Raw genomic sequence first — 18,712 nt, forward strand, 5'->3', positions numbered from 1 at the left:
ACTTGAATCAGTGCCCAGCCCCACTGGGCTGTGTACAGGGAGCGGTGGCAAACTTGGGAGACCCAGAGATGGATCCCCTGGACATGGACAGCCCTCCGCCAGCTCCCGGATCCTTTAGGATGGCCGCCTCTCTTCTGCCCAGCAAGGCTCGGCCCCTCCCATGCTGGGTGGTTTCTGTGTGCAGGGAGGGTACTGAACCCGCAGCTGCTCTGCCTGGGCGCTGCTCGTTGCAAGGACCTCTGCTGGGTGCTAGGCCTGCTGGCTGGTGCTGCCCCATCGCTGCCTGGAGGGCCTCCCTGTCACCTGGGGGCACTGGTGGGAGTGCAGACGAGGGCCTGTCAGCACTCACCCCCACCTGCTCCCCCAAGGTGCTCTACCTCTGGACCTGCCTGTTCTGGATGTTTCCCATCAGTGAAATCACATCCTGTGTGTCCTTCTGTGCTTCCTCTCACTGAACATCCTATTCTCAGGGTCCATCCACATGGTAGCGAGTGTCAGGGCTTCTGACGGATGCTCCTGGGTGGGGGGTGGATATGTGTGTATCTGCTTGTCCATCAAGCAACACGTGCACTGTCCACACCTGTCTCTGCGGACAGGGGTGTGCAGATGTTCCCGTGGGTGGACACTGGGGGTGGGATGATAACATTTTTTGAAGAATCATAAAATCAGATTTCTTGGTTTCTGAAATATTACAGTTTCTAGACAATGAGGTTAATGAGACTTGTGTTGTCTCAGATGCACTTTGGCCTTGAGGCAAAATGAGATTAGTCCTCTGAGGGAGACAGTAGTGGGAGCGGTACTGGAAACGTCGGGATGCCCCCGGCACGAGGAGACCGCCCACAGCAGTGTGGGTGGGCGCTGGGCTGCACCCTGGGGCCCTGATGCTGTCACAGCGCTTGCAGTCCAGCTCTGTGGCACATGGTCACCCTGGGGCGCCCCCTGCTGGCCTTGCATGGACATGGCATTGGGACTTTCCAGCACCTCCGGTGCTCCGGCAGCTGTGTCCACGTGCATGGTCAGCCTGTGGCTGTGACCCTGGCCTCTTCCCACATCCTCCCAGTCAGGGCCTCTGATCATTCCATCTCTTCTTGGGGGTCAGACGGGGGTGGAACACAGGCAGTGAGACCCCAAGTGATGGGTTGTCCCTCTTATCTCCTTTCAGCTGGAGAGGGGGGACTTCCTCTCGGAGGAGTGGAGAGAACGGATTGCTAACACAAGGTACGGCCGGGGCCTGGGGGTGGGGCCGAGGGGCCGGGCTGGCAGGGACAATGTGGCTTTCCCTCCCTGAGGGTCACACCAGCAGACAGGATCCTGACCCCCTGCCTCCCTGGGCTGGACAGCAGCGACCACCGCCACCTGTCCTGAGCTTGCTGTGGCCCTGCCTTTGTGTCGCTTGCGCTGGAGCCTGATGGGCATCCTCCTGGCCCTGGCCGTGGGGCCGTGTGCTCACACTCCTGGTGGCTCCCCGGGCCTCAGTGACCAAGGAGCGAGTGTGTCACATGCTCTTGGCTCTGACCGGGGGAAGGGGTCACAGTCATTCTCTCTGACCTTCCTTCCACACGTGCTTGTTGCAGGGCGCCCTGAGCCCCGTCATTATCTTCTCGCTCACAGAGGTCTGACCCCATCTTTGATCTCAGTGAGGACGTCTCCCCTGAGGCGGGCATGCTATCCCCCTTTTGTCGAGAAAACATGCTGGCTTGAAGTGTCCCCCTCAGTCTGAGTGTGGGGACTCTTGCAGCTGTGGGGCCTCTCCTGTGGGGCCCTGCGGCTGTATCTGGGCTCCATGGTCATGGTTATGGTGAGGAAGAGCTGCTTGAGGGGCCTACTCCCAGCCTTGGCTGCCCACTGTCCACCTGGCCTGGAGCACCTCGAGGCCCCGCCTCACCCCAGCTCCCACGGGCCTCAGAGCTGCCTTGTCTCTTTGCAGGCGACCCCAGGCTCTGTCCTGGCCCACGCCCTCTCCTGGCCAGTCCCCTTGAGACCCTGCCATCCAGCCTTCCCAGGCTATGTCCCTGCTCCCCGTGGAGGCCTCCCAGCCAGCCGCTCTCGTCAGGGCTCTGCCCGTCATAACCTCACCATCCCTGCTCTTTTTCCTAAGTAGGGGCTGGGAGAGCTTAGCCCCCAGCTGAGGGCTCCCACTGCCACTCTCTCATAGCAGTCAATGTGTCCTTGCCCTGGTCAGGCCCTGTGACTGTCCTTTTGCTGAGATTCAGGAGGAGCGGCATGGGGCCGGCAGGCAGCTGGCTACTCTGTCACATTCAAATAAGGAGGGAAACCCAGGTTGGGGAGATCCCCCATGTGGACAGGAGCCAGGGGATAGAGGATGGCCAAGGGATGGGGGACTTTGGGTGGGGCAGGAGCCCCCCGACTGCCTGGTTGGCATCTGCAGACAGAGCTTCTCAGGCCCTCAGATGCCAGAGAACATTGGAAAAACGGGAAGCCTGGGCCAGCCCCTGCCTCAGAAAAACTTCGTGCTGGGCCCTCAGGTGGTGGGCTCCCTTCCAAGTGTAGCTCAATGGGTCTGTGCTGCCTTCCTGCCCAGGCGGCCTCACCCCTGTGTGCCCAGGTGGCCCAGCTTGTACTGCCCATGCACCAGCCTTGGGGATGCCCTTGTCGGTGCAGGCCTTCCCCAGGGAGCCAGCAGCCTGCTTGTCATGGGACCTGGCTGAGGGGTCTGTGTTGGCAGCACCCGGGGCAGCTGTCACGCCCCGTGGGCCCTGAGCCTGTGCCCCCGCTGTGGAGGAGGTGCAGACAGCGCTGCGGTGGAGGCGCTGCAGCTCTGTGCGTGTGCACGCAGAACCTGGCACTCAACTGGAGCATTGTTTTGCAGTGTTGTATTTGTGAATAACTTTGCCTTTGGTCCTGAGGTGGATCACCAGCTGAAGGAGCGGTTTGCAAACATGAAGGAAGGTAATGTATCCCTCTGTCTCTGCTCTGTGCGTCCGTCCCACGTCTGTCCCGTGTCCGTCCTGCTTGGGCCGTGTAGCAGCGGCCTTGATCACGCATGCTGGGACTAGCAGCATCCTCTGATCTAGCCCCAGTGGGAAGGCCTCGGAGGCAGGAGGGAGGGGTTTGTCTGTCTTTCTTGCTGTCACCTAGGTTGCAGGCAGGGTGCCTCCCAGCTCAGAATGTTCAGTGAACAGAGTGGACCTCACCACTGCTCAGGCCAGAGCTTGCAGCTGCCTGGGAAACGGGTGGGGACCTGGTTAGCAAGGGAGTTGCAGTCTGTCCAAGTCATCTGGGTTTCCCATGGACAGTGCGTAACTTCTTAGTTTAAGGACGTCCTGGGCACTTAACTGTGTGTCTCATACTGGAACTTGACTAAGTGGAAGTTCAGCCTTGGGGTGCTGGGGCTGCCCAGACCAGCCCTTTGGCTTTGCCCAGGGCTTTCTTGTGTCTGGACCCTCGAGGCCTGGCTGCAGCCCCCCGCCACTTCCCCACTCTCTCTTACTCTCCGTCCCAAGGCTGGGTGAGACCAGATGCACCCAGGAGGGGAGCTCACCTCTCCAGCTCTGAGTCTCAGAATCCCTGTGGGACTGCTGGGCACAGCTCTGGAGGGAGAGGTCATCAGAGCGTGAAAGCTGAGCTTCCATTCTGATTCTGAGTCAGAGTCCATGTAGTCTTTAGGAAGGGTGTGCTCCGTGTGTGTGTGAAAGTGTGCAGACTTGGGGCAACAGGAGTGGTTTTATGGAGGGAGTATTGATGGCGTCTGGCTAGAAGCTCATGGGGGATCTTGACAGTCCACAGGGAGGCCGAGAGGAAGGTGCTGAGGCTGAGTTCTTGCTTTTGACCCTGCTAACCTCACTGGCCTTCCCTCCCTCCTCTCCTCAACCTCTTCCTCTCCCCTCGCCGCCCTTCGGAAACGGCGGGGTGTTGGATCTTCTTGTGTCCCAAGCTCGTCCCCCAGCCTGTGGCAAACCTGAGCAGGGCTGTCCCCAAGTGGGTGGTCTCTGAGAAGCTTCCAGACCACTGAAGGTACAGGGAGCAGGGATGCAACTGTCACCACCTTGCGGTCATGCAGCAGGTGCAGCAGTCCATGGGGCATCCCTGCACAGTGCCAGGGCATCCTGGTGCCTGTGGAGCGTCACACCCATGAGGACTGGTGTTCATTCATGTTCTCATCACCACCGCTGGGTCCCTGGGGAGTTGGGCTCTGGCTCAGGGTAGGAGAGCAGGTCTGGCATGTTCAGGAAGGGGGGTTGGAAGAGCTTCTCCAGTCGTGACTCAAGACAGCAGGAGTCCCCTGTCCTGGAGGGAAGCCTCGCCTGACATGGGCAGGCACCTTGCCCTGCCTCCCTCATCCCCCACGTCCCTGTCCCCAAGGCTCCAGGAAGACTCCCATGTCCTCCTGAGGTCCGTGGCTGGGAGAGAAGCAGGGTGGGTCCTCCATGTTTCATCATGAAACATGTCAAGCGGACAGAAGAATTGAAAGGATCACCCAGCATAGAAGCAGTTTCCAGCTGCCCTCAGTACAGCCGGCTACATGTGTTTGCATGCGTGTGCAGGTGAGCACAAGCCTGAGCGTGCGGCAGGGGTCGTTCCTGATGGTTTATGGGAGTGAGTGCCTTTCCCCAGCCCCAGGTTCCACCCAGAGAAGAGCTTGAATTGCTGTCCTTCCCGCTGGCCCAGGCATCTATCTGGCTGTGGGGTCCCACTCTGTAGCCTTTGGGCCTCGGGGCACAGCCCCTCCATTTGGACACTGCCCACTGGGCATCCTGAATCGTTGTCTTATGGATTGTCACCTGGGGTGCACTGGTTCCTCATGGTCTGCTTAATCTTGCCCTCTGCACCCCATGTCCCTGAGTTCTCGGGTGTCACACATGCTTGGCTCGTGGCCCCTGGTGGGAGTGGGACTGCCTACCAGGCCCTCCTGTCACCTGGGATCTGTGGCCCTGCAGTGACATGCCCACAGAAGTCCTCTTAACATATCCTGTTGACCCTAAAAACTTGCTTGGGCTTTCTAATTAAAGCATCCTGGAATGTGTGGGCTTTACTCCCTCCCGCTCCCCGGCCCCACTCTTCAGACGCCTCCACGATGCCTGGGGTAACCCCAGACTCTGGCCACAGTGACTGCTTAAATGTGCACCCAGCTGGCCAGGGACCTGTCATCACCGCCTCCTCATGGGGTGCCAGAGGCCAGGCTGGTGCTAGGGTGCTCTTTGTGCCTGGATAGTCAGGAGCATGTGAGCATGTGCTGAGGGGCTCATCCTGACCACTCCACTTTCCTTGTAACATATTTCTTTCACTTTTGGGGGGTAAGTTTATGCATTTTGTCTGTGTTGAGTCTTTCCTGCTGTGCAGACTTTTCTCTAATTGTGGCCAGCGGGGGCTAATTTCTAGCGGGGTGCAGGCTTCTGCATGCTTTGGATTCTCTTGTTGCAGAGCACTGGCTCTGGAGCACATGCTCAGTAGTTGCGGTACACGGGCTTAGTTGCTCCGTGGCACTTGGGTTCCTCGTGGCAGGGATTGAACCCATGTCACCTGAGTTGACAGGCAGATTATTAAAAACTGAGCCATCAGGGAAGCTCCTCTTTGACATTTATTCTTGGTTCTTTATTTCTGGACAGTTTCAGTCCTTCTTGCGTTGGTGCATTTAGAGACAGCGTTTCATACAGGGTAAGGGGAAGCTTTTGTACTCTGAAGGTAACATCACCAGTCACAGTGACCTTTCTGCACAAGGCTTCGAGTCCTTGTGGTTCTTCTTTTCTCTGCAGTGATTTGCACGCATGCCAGGACTTACTGGAAAAACTTTCCTGTGCAGCCGTTTCTGACTTGAACCATTCCCATTATGGCTGTGTGGGGTCAACCCCTGATTCTCCTCGGGTTCTGTCTGTGTGGATCAGGGCCCGGTTCTCCTCAGATTCTGTCTGTGTGGATCAGGATCCGGTTCTCCTCAGGTTGTGTCTGTATGGATCAGGGCCTGTCCGTGTGGATCAGGCCCTGGTTCTCCTCAGGTTCTGTGTGGATCAGGGCCTGGTTTTCCTCATGTTCTGTCTGTGTGGATCAGGATCCGGTTCTCCTCAGATCCTGTCTGTGTGGATCAGGATCTGGTTCTCCTAATGTTCTGTATGAATCAGGGCCTGGTTCTCCTCGGGTTCTGTTTGTATGGATCAGGATCCGGTTCTCCTCAGATCCTGTCTTTGTGGATCAGGGTCCGGTTCTCCTCGGGTTCTGTGTGGATCAGGTCCCGGTTCTTCTCCAGTTCTGTCTGTGTGGATCAGGATCTGGTTCTTCTCCGGTTTTGTCTGTGTGGATCAGGGCCTGGTTCTCCTCAGGTTCTGTCTGTGTGAATCAGGATCCAGTTCTCCTCGGGTCCTGTCTGTGTGGATCAGGATCCGGTTCTCCTCGGGTTCTATCTGTGTGGATCAGGGCTTGGTTCTCCTCAGATCCTGTCTGTGTGGATCAGGGCCCGATTTTCCTCATGTTCTGTCTGTGTGGATCAGTATCCGGTTCTCCTCATGTTCTGTCTGTGTGAATCAGGGCCCAGTTCTCCTCATGTTCTGTCTGTGTGGATCAGGGCCCGGTTTTCCTCACATCCTGTCTGTGTAGATCAGGGTCTGGTTCTCCTCAGATCCTATCTGTGTGAATCAGGGCTCGGTTCTCCTCAGGTTCTGTGTGGATCAGGGCCTGGTTCTCCTCAGATCCTGTGTGGATCAGGACCCGGTTCTCCTCATGTTCTGTCTGTGTGGATCAGGATCTGGTTCTCCTCGGATTCTGTTTGTGTGGGTCAGGACCTGATTCTCCTCAGATTCTGTCTGTGTGGGTCAGGACCTGATTCTCCTCAGATTCTGTCTGTGTGGATCAGGACCCAGTTCTCCTCATGTTCTGTCTGTGTGGATCAGGATCCGGTTCTCCTCAGGTTCTGTCTGTGTGGATTTGACCTGCTTTTCCTCAAGTTCTGTCTGTCTGGGTCAGGGCCCGGATCTCCCTCAGGCTCTGTCTGTTAGTATGGTTCAGGGCTGGTTCTGGTCTGGCTCATCTGCACAGTGCAGACAGCGTGGAGGACCCCAGCTGTCCCACCCCGAGCCCCGGGGCTGTGGGGCTGTGAGCACCTTTGCAGGAAGGCAGTCAGTGCTCCAGGCCAGGGCACTCAGATGCTGCTTAGTTTGGCTCTCACTGGAGCAGAGGACTGACTCACAGTGCATCCTCCCTTCTGGGTTCTGGGGGCTCGTTTCCTGGACACTTTTGCACCCCTCTGCTCTGATGTCATCAGGCTCTTGTTTGCATCGCGTGCTGGTATCCTCAGGGCGGTGCTGACCCCTCTCTGTTTTCCAGGTGGCAGAATCGTGTCCTCGAAGCCCTTTGCGCCTCTGAACTTCAGAATAAACAGTAGAAACTTGAGTGGTAAGAACACTTGTGTTGCCAGATTCTTAACATGTCTGATTGTCAGCACCTGCAGTGACTTAAAGCAGGATCCCTGCCAGCAGAGGTGACCTGGGAGCATCCTGGGCCTAGCTCCACTCCATGCAGGATCCCCCATGTGACAGCCCCTGATGTCCCCAGACATAGCCCCGGTCAGGGTTGTAGGGGTGAGAGTCTCAGGTCCCATGGGAGAGTGACAACGCCCCTTGGGGGCATATACAGGACCTGGGCATCCTTGCAGCTGCCCTGGCTGTCTCGTTGGACTCCGAGACTCTTTCAGAGCCCATGCTGTGGGCTTGTCCCCACCCTCATCCTCGGCTGAGGGCCGGGGGGAGGGAGGGCCATGGGCACCTCCCAGGCCGGTGGTTGGGATGCCCAGGCATCCCCTGACCCATGGGCCCATTGTGCACAGACATCGGCACCATCATGCGCGTCGTGGAGCTGTCGCCGCTAAAAGGCTCGGTGTCATGGACGGGGAAGCCAGTCTCCTACTACCTGCACACCATCGACCGCACCATAGTGAGTGGTGCCCGAGCGCCCCTGCCCTGCCTCTCAGCTAACCTGGTGGGGGCAGAGGTTTTACTCCCACCCCGGGGTCCAGCATGTTCCCTGGGCACGTCACTGCCTGGCGTTGGTGGGTCTGGGATATGGCTTTCATCTTGCAGGGTTTTCCACCGCTAATGAGACTTTTTCTTTTCCATTTTTAGCTTGAAAACTATTTTTCTAGTCTAAAAAATCCAAAACTCAGGGTAAGTTTGTCTGTTTGCCCTTGACCTATAAGCCTGGTTGCTGCTGACCAGGGCCTGAGGGTCCGGATTCGGGCCTGGGCACCAGGGGCCCCTGGCTGTGACAGCCTTGACTTGAGCAGTTTCAACAATTTGGGGGGAAATAGGTTGATAATAGGTTGAAAACAGTTAACATTTTGAAACGTTTTGCTGCCCCTTGGTCCCTGTCAGTTTGTCCCTGAATCTTGTGGGATGTGTGTCCCAGTGTCCCAGCATCTTTCTCTTTGGAGGCTCAGACGAGCCTGTGAGCCTGGAGGAGCCCCCAACCCGGGCCCCTCCTACCGTGATAGGACCTCAGGTCACAGTGTGGGGACTACCACCCCATCGAAGACAGAACAGCTTCATGGGCAGCACTGTACTGCCTGCTGGTGACCCAGGGTGTCCCTCAGCCCTCTTCATGGACAGAGCACCCCCAAGTGGGGAAGCAGCTGTGGGGACCTCAGGGAGGCCAGGCCATTCAGCAGCTCCTCACTCTGCACCCAGGCTCTGCCTTTAATAACTTTTCCTTGTGACCTGAAGGCCGCTGGGGTCCTGGCAGAGACAGGGTGTGGGTATTGGTTTTCCCTGCGGCATCATCAAGGGTACAGATGAACAGAACCTGGCCGACCCCCGCCCCGGGAGCCTGAGCTGTGGGGCCCCTGGAGGCAGGGGGTTCCACACGGTGCCTGAGATTCAGGAGACACCCCCTGCCTGCCCACCAGGAGGAACAAGAGGCAGCTCGGCGCCGGCAGCAGCGGGAGAACAAGAGCAACACAACCACACCCACCAAGGTGCCCGAGAGCAAGGCAGCTGTGCCGGCAGACACCCCCGTGGTGAGCCCCACTCTGGTCGGGGAGGGAGCCAGGCCACCCTCAGAGCCCACACCTCTGGCCAGTCCTTCATGCGGGTTTCCACCAGGACTCTGGTGCTGAGGAGGAGAAAGCCGGGACGGCCGCTGTCAAGAAGCCATCTCCCTCCAAGGCCCGGAAGAAGAAGCTGAACAAGAAGGGCCGGAAGATGGTGGGTCGGAAGCGTGGGCGCCCCAAGAAGATGAGTGCCACCAACCCCGAGCGCAAGCCCAAGAAGACCCAGAGCGCACTGGACCTGCTGCACGCCCAGACCGTGTCACGAGCGGCCTCCCCCTTGCCGCAGGGTGAGCCCCGCCCCCATGCTGTGGGATCCTGGGAGTGAGTGCCGTGGGGTCCTTGGGCAGAAGCTGCTGTGCCAGTGTCGTGGGCGTGCTGTTGTGGGTACGCCCAAGCTCTGAACCTTCCTGAGGGAGGTTCCACCTGAGGGAGGAACCACCTCAGGGGTCCCCTGGGCCATTGGTGTGGTCAGCTTGACCCAGCTATCTGCCCGGGAGCAGGTCCTAGGGCCTTGGCTTCCCACGCTCCTGGTCCTGGCAGGAGGCTTGGCTCAGAGTGAGTGGCCAGGTCACGAGCATGTACAGCTCAGTGTCTGGTGGTTGGGGCTGTGGGAATTGTGTTGAGTCCTGTTGTTGGGGCACTGGGGGCTCTGTAGTGGCCTTCCGGGCCCCGTTTATGGGATTGTGACCACTGCTGTGTCCCCACAGACGTGCACAGGCCACCTCACAGCCCATTCTACCAGCTACCTCCCAGCGTGCAGCGGCCTACCCCTGAACAGCTGCTGCTGGCACCCACCCCGCCCGCGCTGCACAGGCTGCTAGGTGAGCACCAGCCAGGCCCACGGGTCTGGGAGGGCGAGCAGCAGCTGGTCTACACCCTGGCAGGAGCCCCATGCTGTGCAGTGGAGCACACCACCTCCAGGGCTCAGGCTTATCCTGCCAGGGGACTCCTGGGTTCTGGGATCACCAGGGCCCGTGTGGTGGTCTGAGGCTAAGGTTCTGCCCCAGGGCACACTGGGCCACCCTGGGGGCTCCTGGCATTGAGTGAGTGGGGCCAGGGAGGCAGCTCCACCCCCCTAGAGGATGGCCTCCGTGTCCATGGTGCCAGGATCCCGCGGGATCAGACCCCGTTCTGCCAACTTGAGCTCGCAGTCGTGGGCAAGGGTGGGCTGTGTTGAGATCACTCAGCTCTAGAAGCTGGGTGAAGGAAACCCTTTACAACCTTGGGAGCTATCAGTTTTCTCAACAGCAGTAGCGTATGTTTACCAAGAAAACTGGCAGATTAGCCAACCAGAGCCCACACGTGTGGGAGAAAGGAAACATGGGCCAGTGATGCCAGGAGCTTTGAGGGGCCCCAGGAGGGGGCGACCCCAGGTTGGGGCAGAGCCCTGGCCCCACCAAAACCCTGTGGGCCTGCATGTGTTCATGAACCCCACCCCTGCCTTGAGCCTCGGCAGGATCCTTCCTGTGTCGACATCCAGTCTGCTCTCTCCTTGCAGAGTCCTTCAGGATTCAGTATCTACAGTTCCTGGCATACACGAAGACCCCTCAGTACAAGGCCACCCTGCAGCAGCTGCTGGACCAGGAGAAGGTGCGGCCCCCGTGCTGCCAGCCAAGTTCCCGGGAGGGTTGGGGGGCACTCATCCCCCACCTCAGGGCCCAATGGCCCCATGGTTGCAGCTGGCCCGGGCCCTGCTGTGATGGCTGAGGTGTCCTCATCTGGGGACAGTGTCTGAGAGGCATCTAGGGGGCCCTCAGCCTGGGCGTGTCCTCTGCAGCCTCAGTCAGGCCCAGCTCGGGCATGGCTCTCTGGAAGGTGGGCGGCATAAGGCCCCACGATGCTCATAAACAGGACTTGAAGCCACCGCTGTGTGGCACCACGTTCTGGGGTGAAGCCCTTATGGGGGCCTGGCCAATCTGCTTGCGTTTCCCCCACCTCCCTCCTGCCATGGTCCTGGCGCTCATCAGCCCTGCCCCGCAGGAGAAGAATGCCCGGTTGCTAGGCGCAGCGCAGCAGCTGTTTGGCCACTGCCAAGCTCAGAAGGAGGAGAGCAAGAGGCTCTTCCAGCAGAAACTGGACGAGGTAGATTGGTCCCTGCCTGGCTGCCGGGAGGCCTTGCACATGACCCCCAGTGCTGAGCTATGGGCGGGCGGGTGGGCAGGCAGGTGAGGGGGTTGGTACCCCAGCCCAGACAGCTGATATCCAGGTGGACTGTTGCCCTTGCTGTGCTTCTGATGCTGAAAGTCTCCCTCACAGGAGGCCTGGAGCCTGGGGGCGGTCAGAGGGCAGCTCCTGGGACTGCCTGGGGTACAGTGGTTAAGACTTTGCCCTCCAGTGCAGGGGCCACGGTTTTAATCCCTGAGCAGGAAACTAAGATCTTGAATGCCTTGCGGCCAAAAAACCAAAAACATAAAACAGAAGGAATATTGTAACAAGTTCAGTAAAATCTTTAAAAATGGTCCGCATCAAAGAAAACAAGGGGAAGTCTGCACGTGGCCCCGTGAGCGCCCACCTGGGCCATGGTGTGTCCTCAGCTGGGAGTGAAGGCGCTGACCTACAACGACCTGATCCAAGCTCAGAAGGAGATCTCGGCTCACAACCAGCAGTTGAGGGAACAGACGGAGCAGCTAGAGAAGGGCAACCGGGAGCTGAGGAGCCAGAGCCTGCGGCTGGTGAGCATCCCAGGCCGGGTGGGACCCCTCCTCGCCCCTGTCTACCATCAGGATGCTCTAAGGGCACCTGGCGCATCTCAGACTCGGGCTCTGATCTTCACTGCCAGGGCACCCTCAGCCCTTCCCCCACCTACAGCCCAGGGACCCTGAGCCCACATCCCCCTGTGTGCTGGGCCTCGCCTGTTGGAAGCGCCCTGTCTCCTCTCCTGGATGCCCCTCACTTGCTCCTGCAGGGTGTCCTTCCCAAGGACCCATCTTCTCAGCCCTGCTTCCAGAAGCAGCTCTGCTCTGTGCTTCAAGGGTGCGGGCTTGGGGTTGGGCAGCAGACTCCTGTTCTTCCGTGCCCCAGCTGTGTACCAGGGGCTCCTCCCCATCTCCACTGCAGGCACCCCTGGGTAGGAGCCGTCCACCGGAGCCCCTCCCAACCCCCACCAGCTGTGCATACTGGGTGGGGGCTGTCCGCCAGGACTCAGAGCCCAACACCCTCCCCACAGCTCAAGGCACGGTGTGAGGAGCTGAAGCTGGACTGGTCCACGCTGTCCCTGGAGAATCTGCTGAAGGAGAAGCAGGCCCTGAAGAGCCAGATCTCAGAGAAGCAGAGGCACTGCCTGGAACTGCAGGTAAGGCTGGGCTGGGGATTGGAGCCTTCCTCATTGCCCCCTTCCCCACTCCCTGGCTCACCTACAGAGACGCCTTCCCCTCGACTGCAGCTCCCAGCACCAGACCTTGGGACGCTTTTGAGGGATCTCTGACCACAGAGCTCTCATGGTGAACTGGTGTCCACTGAGATCCTTTTTAGGATGTGTCGTGAGCACACACCTCCCCAGAGCAGCTTTCTGCAAGGTCACAGCCCGTGTGTCACAGAAATGAGATTTATTGCCCAAGCCTGTGTGTGATGGGGCCTGCAGGAGGGGTCTCAGGAGGGAACACTCTGGGTTCTGACCCTCCTCCGTAATTGAGAATCAAGGAGCGGTCCGTTAATTGTGGGGAAAAGCCAAACATGCGGTTCTTCAAGCCCTGGCCCGCCCAGGACAGGTTCTGTCCTGATGTCTTACCCTGGCAGTCGCCATGATGGCCACGGAGCCTGGGTCCCTTATCATCTCTGTGCACCTGTGCCCGACTCTGACGCTCGTTCACCTGTCAGCTCACCAGCCACATCCTCCTCTCCTGGACGGTTCTGGCTGGAGGGGTGCTGGGCTTGGGGCAGGGCGGGCCTGACACGCCCCTGGTCGTCCCGCAGATCAGCATCGTGGAGCTGGAGAAGAGCCAGCGGCAGCAGGAGCTGCTCCAGCTCAAGTCCTGCGTGCCGCCTGATGAGGCGCTGGCCCTGCAGCTTCGTGGGAAGCCAGAGGCCGAGCCTGGCCGGCTTCACTTGGAGCTGGACTGCGCCCGCTTCTCCCTGCCGCCCTTCAGCAGCTTGAGCCCCGAGCTCTCCATGAATGGCCATGCGGCCGGCTATGAGCTCTGCAGCGCACTGGGTCGGCCCTCACCCAAGCAGAACACCCCCCAGTACCTGGCCTCTCCGCTAGACCAGGAGGTCGTGCCCTGCACCCCTAGCCACAGCGGCCGGCCACGGCTGGAGAAGCTATCCAGCCTGGCCCTGCCTGACTATACCAGGCTATCCCCTGCCAAGCTGGTGCTGCGGCGCCACCTGAGCCAGGACCACGCGGCCAGTGGCAAGGCAGCTGCCAGCGAGCTGCACCCACGGTGAGTGCAGGCCAGTGTCACTGCATTGTACAGGCCCTGTGGGTCTTCTCATCTGAGAGTCATCAGTTTTGAAGAGAATCGGGGGTTTGCTAGGCCAGGGCTGTCAGCTCTGAACACAAAGCTGCAGCCGTGTTCACACTCTCCAGAGTGACCAAGGACACGCCTTGTCTCTAGAGCCGAGCATGCCAAGGAGAACGGACTCCCTTACCAGAGCCCTGGCATCACCAACGGCATCAAGCTGAGCCCACAAGACCCCCGACCTTCATCCCCCACGGCTTTACAGATGGGAGAGAAGGGCCCTGAGAAGGTGAGGCTGCTGTCTGAGAGCATCTGTGACGCTGGGTGCGGGGGGTGGGGTGGGGTGGGGGCTCTCAAAGGAGGTCCTGCAGGAGGGGGCAGCATGGCCACCCGAATGCACCCTTGCCTTCAGGTGAGGGTGGGAGAGAGCTCAGTCCCTGGGGATGGGAGGAGAGGGTGGTTGAGCAGCAGGGTGGGCCAGTCGTGGGTGGAGGCTGCTGACGGGCGGGTCTGGCCAGTTGGGAGAACGGGTTGGGGTGGGGGCTGGTTGGAATCCCCGGTATCCCCGGGGCAGTGCCCGAGGCCACTGTCCTGGTCGGCAGGGTGTGAAGGAGCGTGCCTACGCCAGCAGTGGGGAGGCCATCACCAGCCTGCCCGTCAGCATCCCGCTGAGCACCGTGCAGCCCAGCAAGCTGCCCGTCAGCATCCCCCTGGCCAGCGTGGTGCTGCCCAGCCGCGCCGAGAAGGCGGTGAGTGCGGCCCTTGGCCCAAGCCTGCTGCCGCAGGCCTCGTGTGCATGCACGGGCAGAGCCGCGGGCCTGTCCTTTCTCCTTGAGGGCCAGTCACTTTCTGTTCAGTTGCTCGCAGTTATATCTCCAGCATGCCGCAATACCTGAGAAAAAGAAAGCACCGATTCCCAGTAAGGTTTTCAGCTTTAATCTTAGATCTGAGTGTGCATGGTGACGGTGAGTGGAGAGGAGCCGCCCTTGTCCTTCTGGTCCACACTCGGGTTCTCCCTCACACACATGCCCTTCAGAATGACACTTTGTGTAGAGTGGGCTGGGCTTTGTGTTTATGGAGGTGTCATTCACACAGAATTCATCCGTCTAAGATGTTCAGTGCAGGGGTCTTCGGTGTGTTCACCAGTCTTGCAGCCAGCTCTACTTCTAGAACATTCTATACCCCAAGAGGAGGCCCATCCCCATCGGCATCACCCCTGTACCCCCTCCCAGCCCCTGACAATCAGTACCCCACTCTCTGTCTGTGGTTCAGCCTGTTCTGGATGTTTCCTATCAGTGGAATCACACACTGTATGTCCTGTGTCTGCCTCTCTCACTGAGCTTCGTGTCCTGAGGGTTCATCCATACGGTAGCGAGTGTCAGGGCTTCTCTCCTCTTTGTGGCTGAGGGATGGTCCAGTGTGTGGAGGGACACGTGTGTATCCTCTGTGGATGGTCATTTGGGTTGTATGCACTTCGGGGCTGTTGTAAATCACACTGCTGTGGACATGTGTGAACAGGAATCATGTGGACAGTTGTTTTTATCTGGCTTCACCTAGGAGTGGAGCTGCCAGGTCAGGTCATGACATCGCCCCACTGCTGTCCCAGGCGTTTAGACCTGAGCTCAGACATCTGCACCTTGTGAGAGCCTTCTGGTAGCTGACTTCTAGGCTTACCTGCGTGGCCGTCGCCCTTTTGGGCTCGCTGCCTCAGGCCCTGGGGACGTCCTTGGGTGTGTGCCCGGCTTGGCTGACAGTGTGCGCCTTCTTTCTGCAGAGAAGCACACCCAGCCCTGGGCCACCGGCCCGAGAGTCCTCGTCTACGCTGGAGAAGCAGGTGGCTGCTAACACCCATGGTGCCGGGGGCAACGCTGCTGGGAGCAAGAGCCTCGCCCTGGCTCCCACAGGTGAGGGTTCCCAGAGGCCAGGCCCGGCCCCTCCAGCCGCGGGGTCTGAGCTGCAGCAGGGCCGCCCTCAGCTGCACGCACCCTAGGGTCCCGTCCGGTTCGTGTCAGAAGCCGTGCCGGCCCTGTTGGCGGGGTCTGGTCCTCTGGGAGATCCAATGGGGCTTCTGTGTGGGGCCAACTGTGCACTTGGGTGCCTGCCCCCTAGACGGGCCCTGTCGCTGCTGTGAAGCAGGCGGCTCCAGCACTCGTCTTGAAGCCACTGCTCTCGTGTGGGGAGGGCATCTCTGCTGGCGGTGCCCAGGGTCCACTCAGCATGTTCATGGGCTCCAGGCCCTCGACTGTCGCAGGCCCAGAAGTGGGGAGGAGGGCACAGTGAAGGCCCAGGGGTGCCAAGCATGAAGAAAGCCGAGCCACCACCTCGTGTCCTCCACAGGCTTTGCATACAGCGGCTCGGTGGCCATCAGTGGGGCCCTGGCAGGCAGCCCAGCACCCCTTGGCCCTGGAGCTGAGCCCCCGGCCCTGGACGAGTCCTCCAGCTCTGGAAGCCTCTTTGCCACTGTGGGGTCCCGCAGCTCCACCCCGCAGCACCCACCCCTGCTGACGCAGCCACGCACCTGTGGCTCAGCCTCGCCAGCCCCCCAGCTCTGCGCCAGCCCCCGGCTAGGCGCCCTGGGCCCGCTTCCCGACTCTGGCAAAGGGGACCTGCCCTGTGACGCCAGCTTCTCAGACCCTGAGAGCGAAGCCAAAAGGAGGATCGTCTTTACCATCTCGGCGGGTGCCAGCAGCGCCAAGCAGTCACCTTCCAGCAAACACAGCCCTCTGCCCTCGGGTGCCCGCGGGGATGGTGGCCAGGGCCATGGACCAGACAGCCGCAAGCGGGGCCGGAGGAAGCGGGCATCGGCGGGGACCCCCAGCCTGAGCTCGAGTGTGTCCCCCAAGCGCCGGGCCTTGCCATCTGTCGCTGGGCTTTTCACGCAGTCTTCAGGGTCCCCCCTGAATCTCAACTCCATGGTGAGGCGGGAGCAGTGTGCTGGGGCTGGGTGGCTGATGAGGGCACATGCCAGGCCTGCTGGCGCTCATCCATGTGCCCGGCCCTCAGGTCAGCAACATCAACCAGCCCCTGGAGATCACAGCCATCTCGTCCCCTGAGAGCTCCCTAAAGAGCTCACCCGTCCCCTACCAGGACAATGACCAACCACCTGTGCTCAAGAAGGAGAAGCCCCTGAGCCAGACCAATGGTGCCCACTACTCCCCACTGACCTCGGACGAGGAGCCAGGCTCTGAGGATGAGCCCGGCAGTGCCAGGCGAGTGGGCTGCGATCAGGGGGTTGGGGGGTGGTCCTGACTGCAGGGCACATCTGGGATTGTTTAACTGTGAGAAACTGCCCGCGAGGGCCCAAGGCTTCTGAGAGCACCTCGCTGCCTATGTGCGGGGTGAAGCCGAGCCTGAGCCTGCAGCCCACCTGCAGGTGTCCCATGTCAACGGAGAGGAGGGAGGGCAGCAGGTGGGAAAGCTGGAAGCAGGTGCACAGGCTCCGGGCCACTCATCTGATGGGGAACAGGGCTTTCTTTCCCTTATTTTTTCTTTGACAGCAGCTGTGTTAGGTATAATTCACATAATATACCATCTGCTTAAAATGTGTGATCCAGGGCTTTCTGATGTATTTATGGGGTTGTGCAGATATCACCACTCAATTTAGGGCAATTTCATCACCTCAGAAAGACTCCCTGTCCCCTCCCCCAGTCCCTAGCCTCATCATCTCCTTCCTGTCTCTGTGGATCTGACTCCTCTAGGACCTCCTGTGAGTAGAATCAGATAGTGTGTCTTTCTGTGTCTGGCTTCTCTTACTGAGCATCGTGTCCTTAAGGTTCATCCAGGTTGTAGCAGGTGTCGGAACCTGCTTTTTAAAAGCTGCATCATGTTCCACTGTGTGGATGGACCACGTTGTGTTCACCCATCATGGATGCTTGGGTTGCTTTGTTTTTAGCTACTGTGAATCATGCTGGTCTGGATGTTCGTATGTATGTTTTTATTTGAAAGCGTGTTTATGGTTAGTGGTGCTAGTGGTAAAGAACCTGTCTCCCAATGCAGGAGACATAAGAGATATGGGTTCAGTCCCTGGACTGGGAAGATCCCCTGGGGAAGGGCATAGCAACCCACCCCAGTATTCTCGCCTGGAGAATCCCATGGACAGAGGAGCTTGGCTGGCTAGTCCATGGGGTCACAAAGAGTTGGACACAACAGTGATTAGCACACATAGGCCCTAGGTGTGGAATTTGCTAGATCACATGGTGAGTCTGTGCTTAACTTTTGAGGATCCTTCCAACTTCCTACAGTGGGTGCCCCATCTCACTCCTGCCAGCCATGCACGGGGCGCATTTCTCCACGTTCTCGCCCTCATGTGTTAGCTTCTGGGTCTCTGTTCCATGCAGCAATGCTGTCTCTGTGGGTGTGGTGGTGTCCTCCTGGTTCCAACCTCTTCTCCTCAGGGGCCAGCAGCACTCCACATTGCCTCTTCCTTGGAGAGATGTCTGTTCATATCCCGGCCCATGTGTGATTCGGGTTGTGCTGCTAAGTCGTGAGAGCTCTTTAGTTTGTTCTCGTGTGACCCCTCTCCAGGTAGGGGCCTACAGCTGTGTCCTCCGATCCTTGGTGTGTAGTTTCTGTCCTGCTCGTGTCCATTGAGGCACAGGAGTGCTGTGTTCTGAACAGGCCCCGTGTAGCGTGTATTTGTGGTATTTCTTTAGTTGGCTGTTTCCAGTGTTGTCTGAGTTCATTCTTCCACATACAAACATCACGTTGTGAAAATTCTGGATTATTTTGGGAGTTATGTCTCTGGAGGTCATGGTCCTTCGGGACGGCCCCTAAGAATCCTGACATGTGAAGCCACACCGTTGTGTCACTGGGTGCAACCTGCTGGGGGGTCATTACGTGCTCAGCACCATGTCATCCCCCTCTGTGGACAACACAGTCTTATGGCTCAAGAGCCCGTTCCACTCGGGGCCAGTCCTGCCTGGAGCTCCCGCATGTGTCTGTGTGTTGGGAAGCAGCATTCCTCCGCTGCCGGGGCCCACCCACAGCCATGTCCCCTTGCCACAGCCGCTGCTGGGGGCCCTGACGGCAGGTCGGACATCCCTGGCTCACGGCTTGCCTGGGCAATTCAGTGTACACACACAGCGTTCTGGTGTGCACGTGGATGGCAAACACTCATCCTCTTTTTCTTTTTCTGATAGAATTGAGAGAAAAATTGCAACAATCTCCTTAGAAAGCAAATCTCCACCAAAAACCTTGGAAAATGGTGAGTTCAGTCTGCACAACGTTTGAGTCCTTGGCACCCACGCTAGGCTTGCTACCTGGTCCCTGAGGACCCCATGGGGCTTCCAGGATTGTCCTGGGCTGTGCTGAGTACACACCTCCC

At 59.1% G+C, this 18,712-nt stretch overlaps 1 protein-coding gene across 12 annotated transcripts in view; it reads left to right on the plus strand.

Moving 5' to 3' along the window:
- Positions 1 to 18,712, plus strand: part of DOT1L (DOT1 like histone lysine methyltransferase) — a 51,385-nt gene that overhangs the window by 26,688 nt on the left and 5,985 nt on the right. For 11 of the 12 annotated variants that reach the window (XR_011257239.1, XR_011257240.1, XR_011257238.1 and 8 more), the window contains 19 exons: positions 1,163 to 1,218; positions 2,831 to 2,910; positions 7,276 to 7,344; positions 7,775 to 7,881; positions 8,070 to 8,111; positions 8,849 to 8,959; positions 9,045 to 9,279; positions 9,700 to 9,813; positions 10,491 to 10,582; positions 10,973 to 11,074; positions 11,527 to 11,664; positions 12,159 to 12,284; positions 12,905 to 13,371; positions 13,546 to 13,678; positions 13,992 to 14,138; positions 15,164 to 15,293; positions 15,727 to 16,304; positions 16,393 to 16,598; positions 18,528 to 18,592. Coding sequence is in view for 9 of the 12 variants with exons in the window: in XM_069591482.1 (XP_069447583.1) it covers positions 1,163 to 1,218; positions 2,831 to 2,910; positions 7,276 to 7,344; positions 7,775 to 7,881; positions 8,070 to 8,111; positions 8,849 to 8,959; positions 9,045 to 9,279; positions 9,700 to 9,813; positions 10,491 to 10,582; positions 10,973 to 11,074; positions 11,527 to 11,664; positions 12,159 to 12,284; positions 12,905 to 13,371; positions 13,546 to 13,678; positions 13,992 to 14,138; positions 15,164 to 15,293; positions 15,727 to 16,304; positions 16,393 to 16,598; positions 18,528 to 18,592 (2,998 nt within the window). In the remaining 3 variants the exon portion in view is untranslated. The remainder of the gene's footprint in view (positions 1 to 1,162; positions 1,219 to 2,830; positions 2,911 to 7,275; positions 7,345 to 7,774; positions 7,882 to 8,069; positions 8,112 to 8,848; positions 8,960 to 9,044; positions 9,280 to 9,699; positions 9,814 to 10,490; positions 10,583 to 10,972; positions 11,075 to 11,526; positions 11,665 to 12,158; positions 12,285 to 12,904; positions 13,372 to 13,545; positions 13,679 to 13,991; positions 14,139 to 15,163; positions 15,294 to 15,726; positions 16,305 to 16,392; positions 16,599 to 18,527; positions 18,593 to 18,712) is intronic. The other variant, XM_069591485.1, reaches the window with a different exon arrangement.

The sequence above is a fragment of the Ovis canadensis genome, chromosome 5 (assembly GCF_042477335.2).
Source record: "Ovis canadensis isolate MfBH-ARS-UI-01 breed Bighorn chromosome 5, ARS-UI_OviCan_v2, whole genome shotgun sequence".
Classification (NCBI taxonomy): domain Eukaryota; kingdom Metazoa; phylum Chordata; class Mammalia; order Artiodactyla; family Bovidae; genus Ovis; species Ovis canadensis.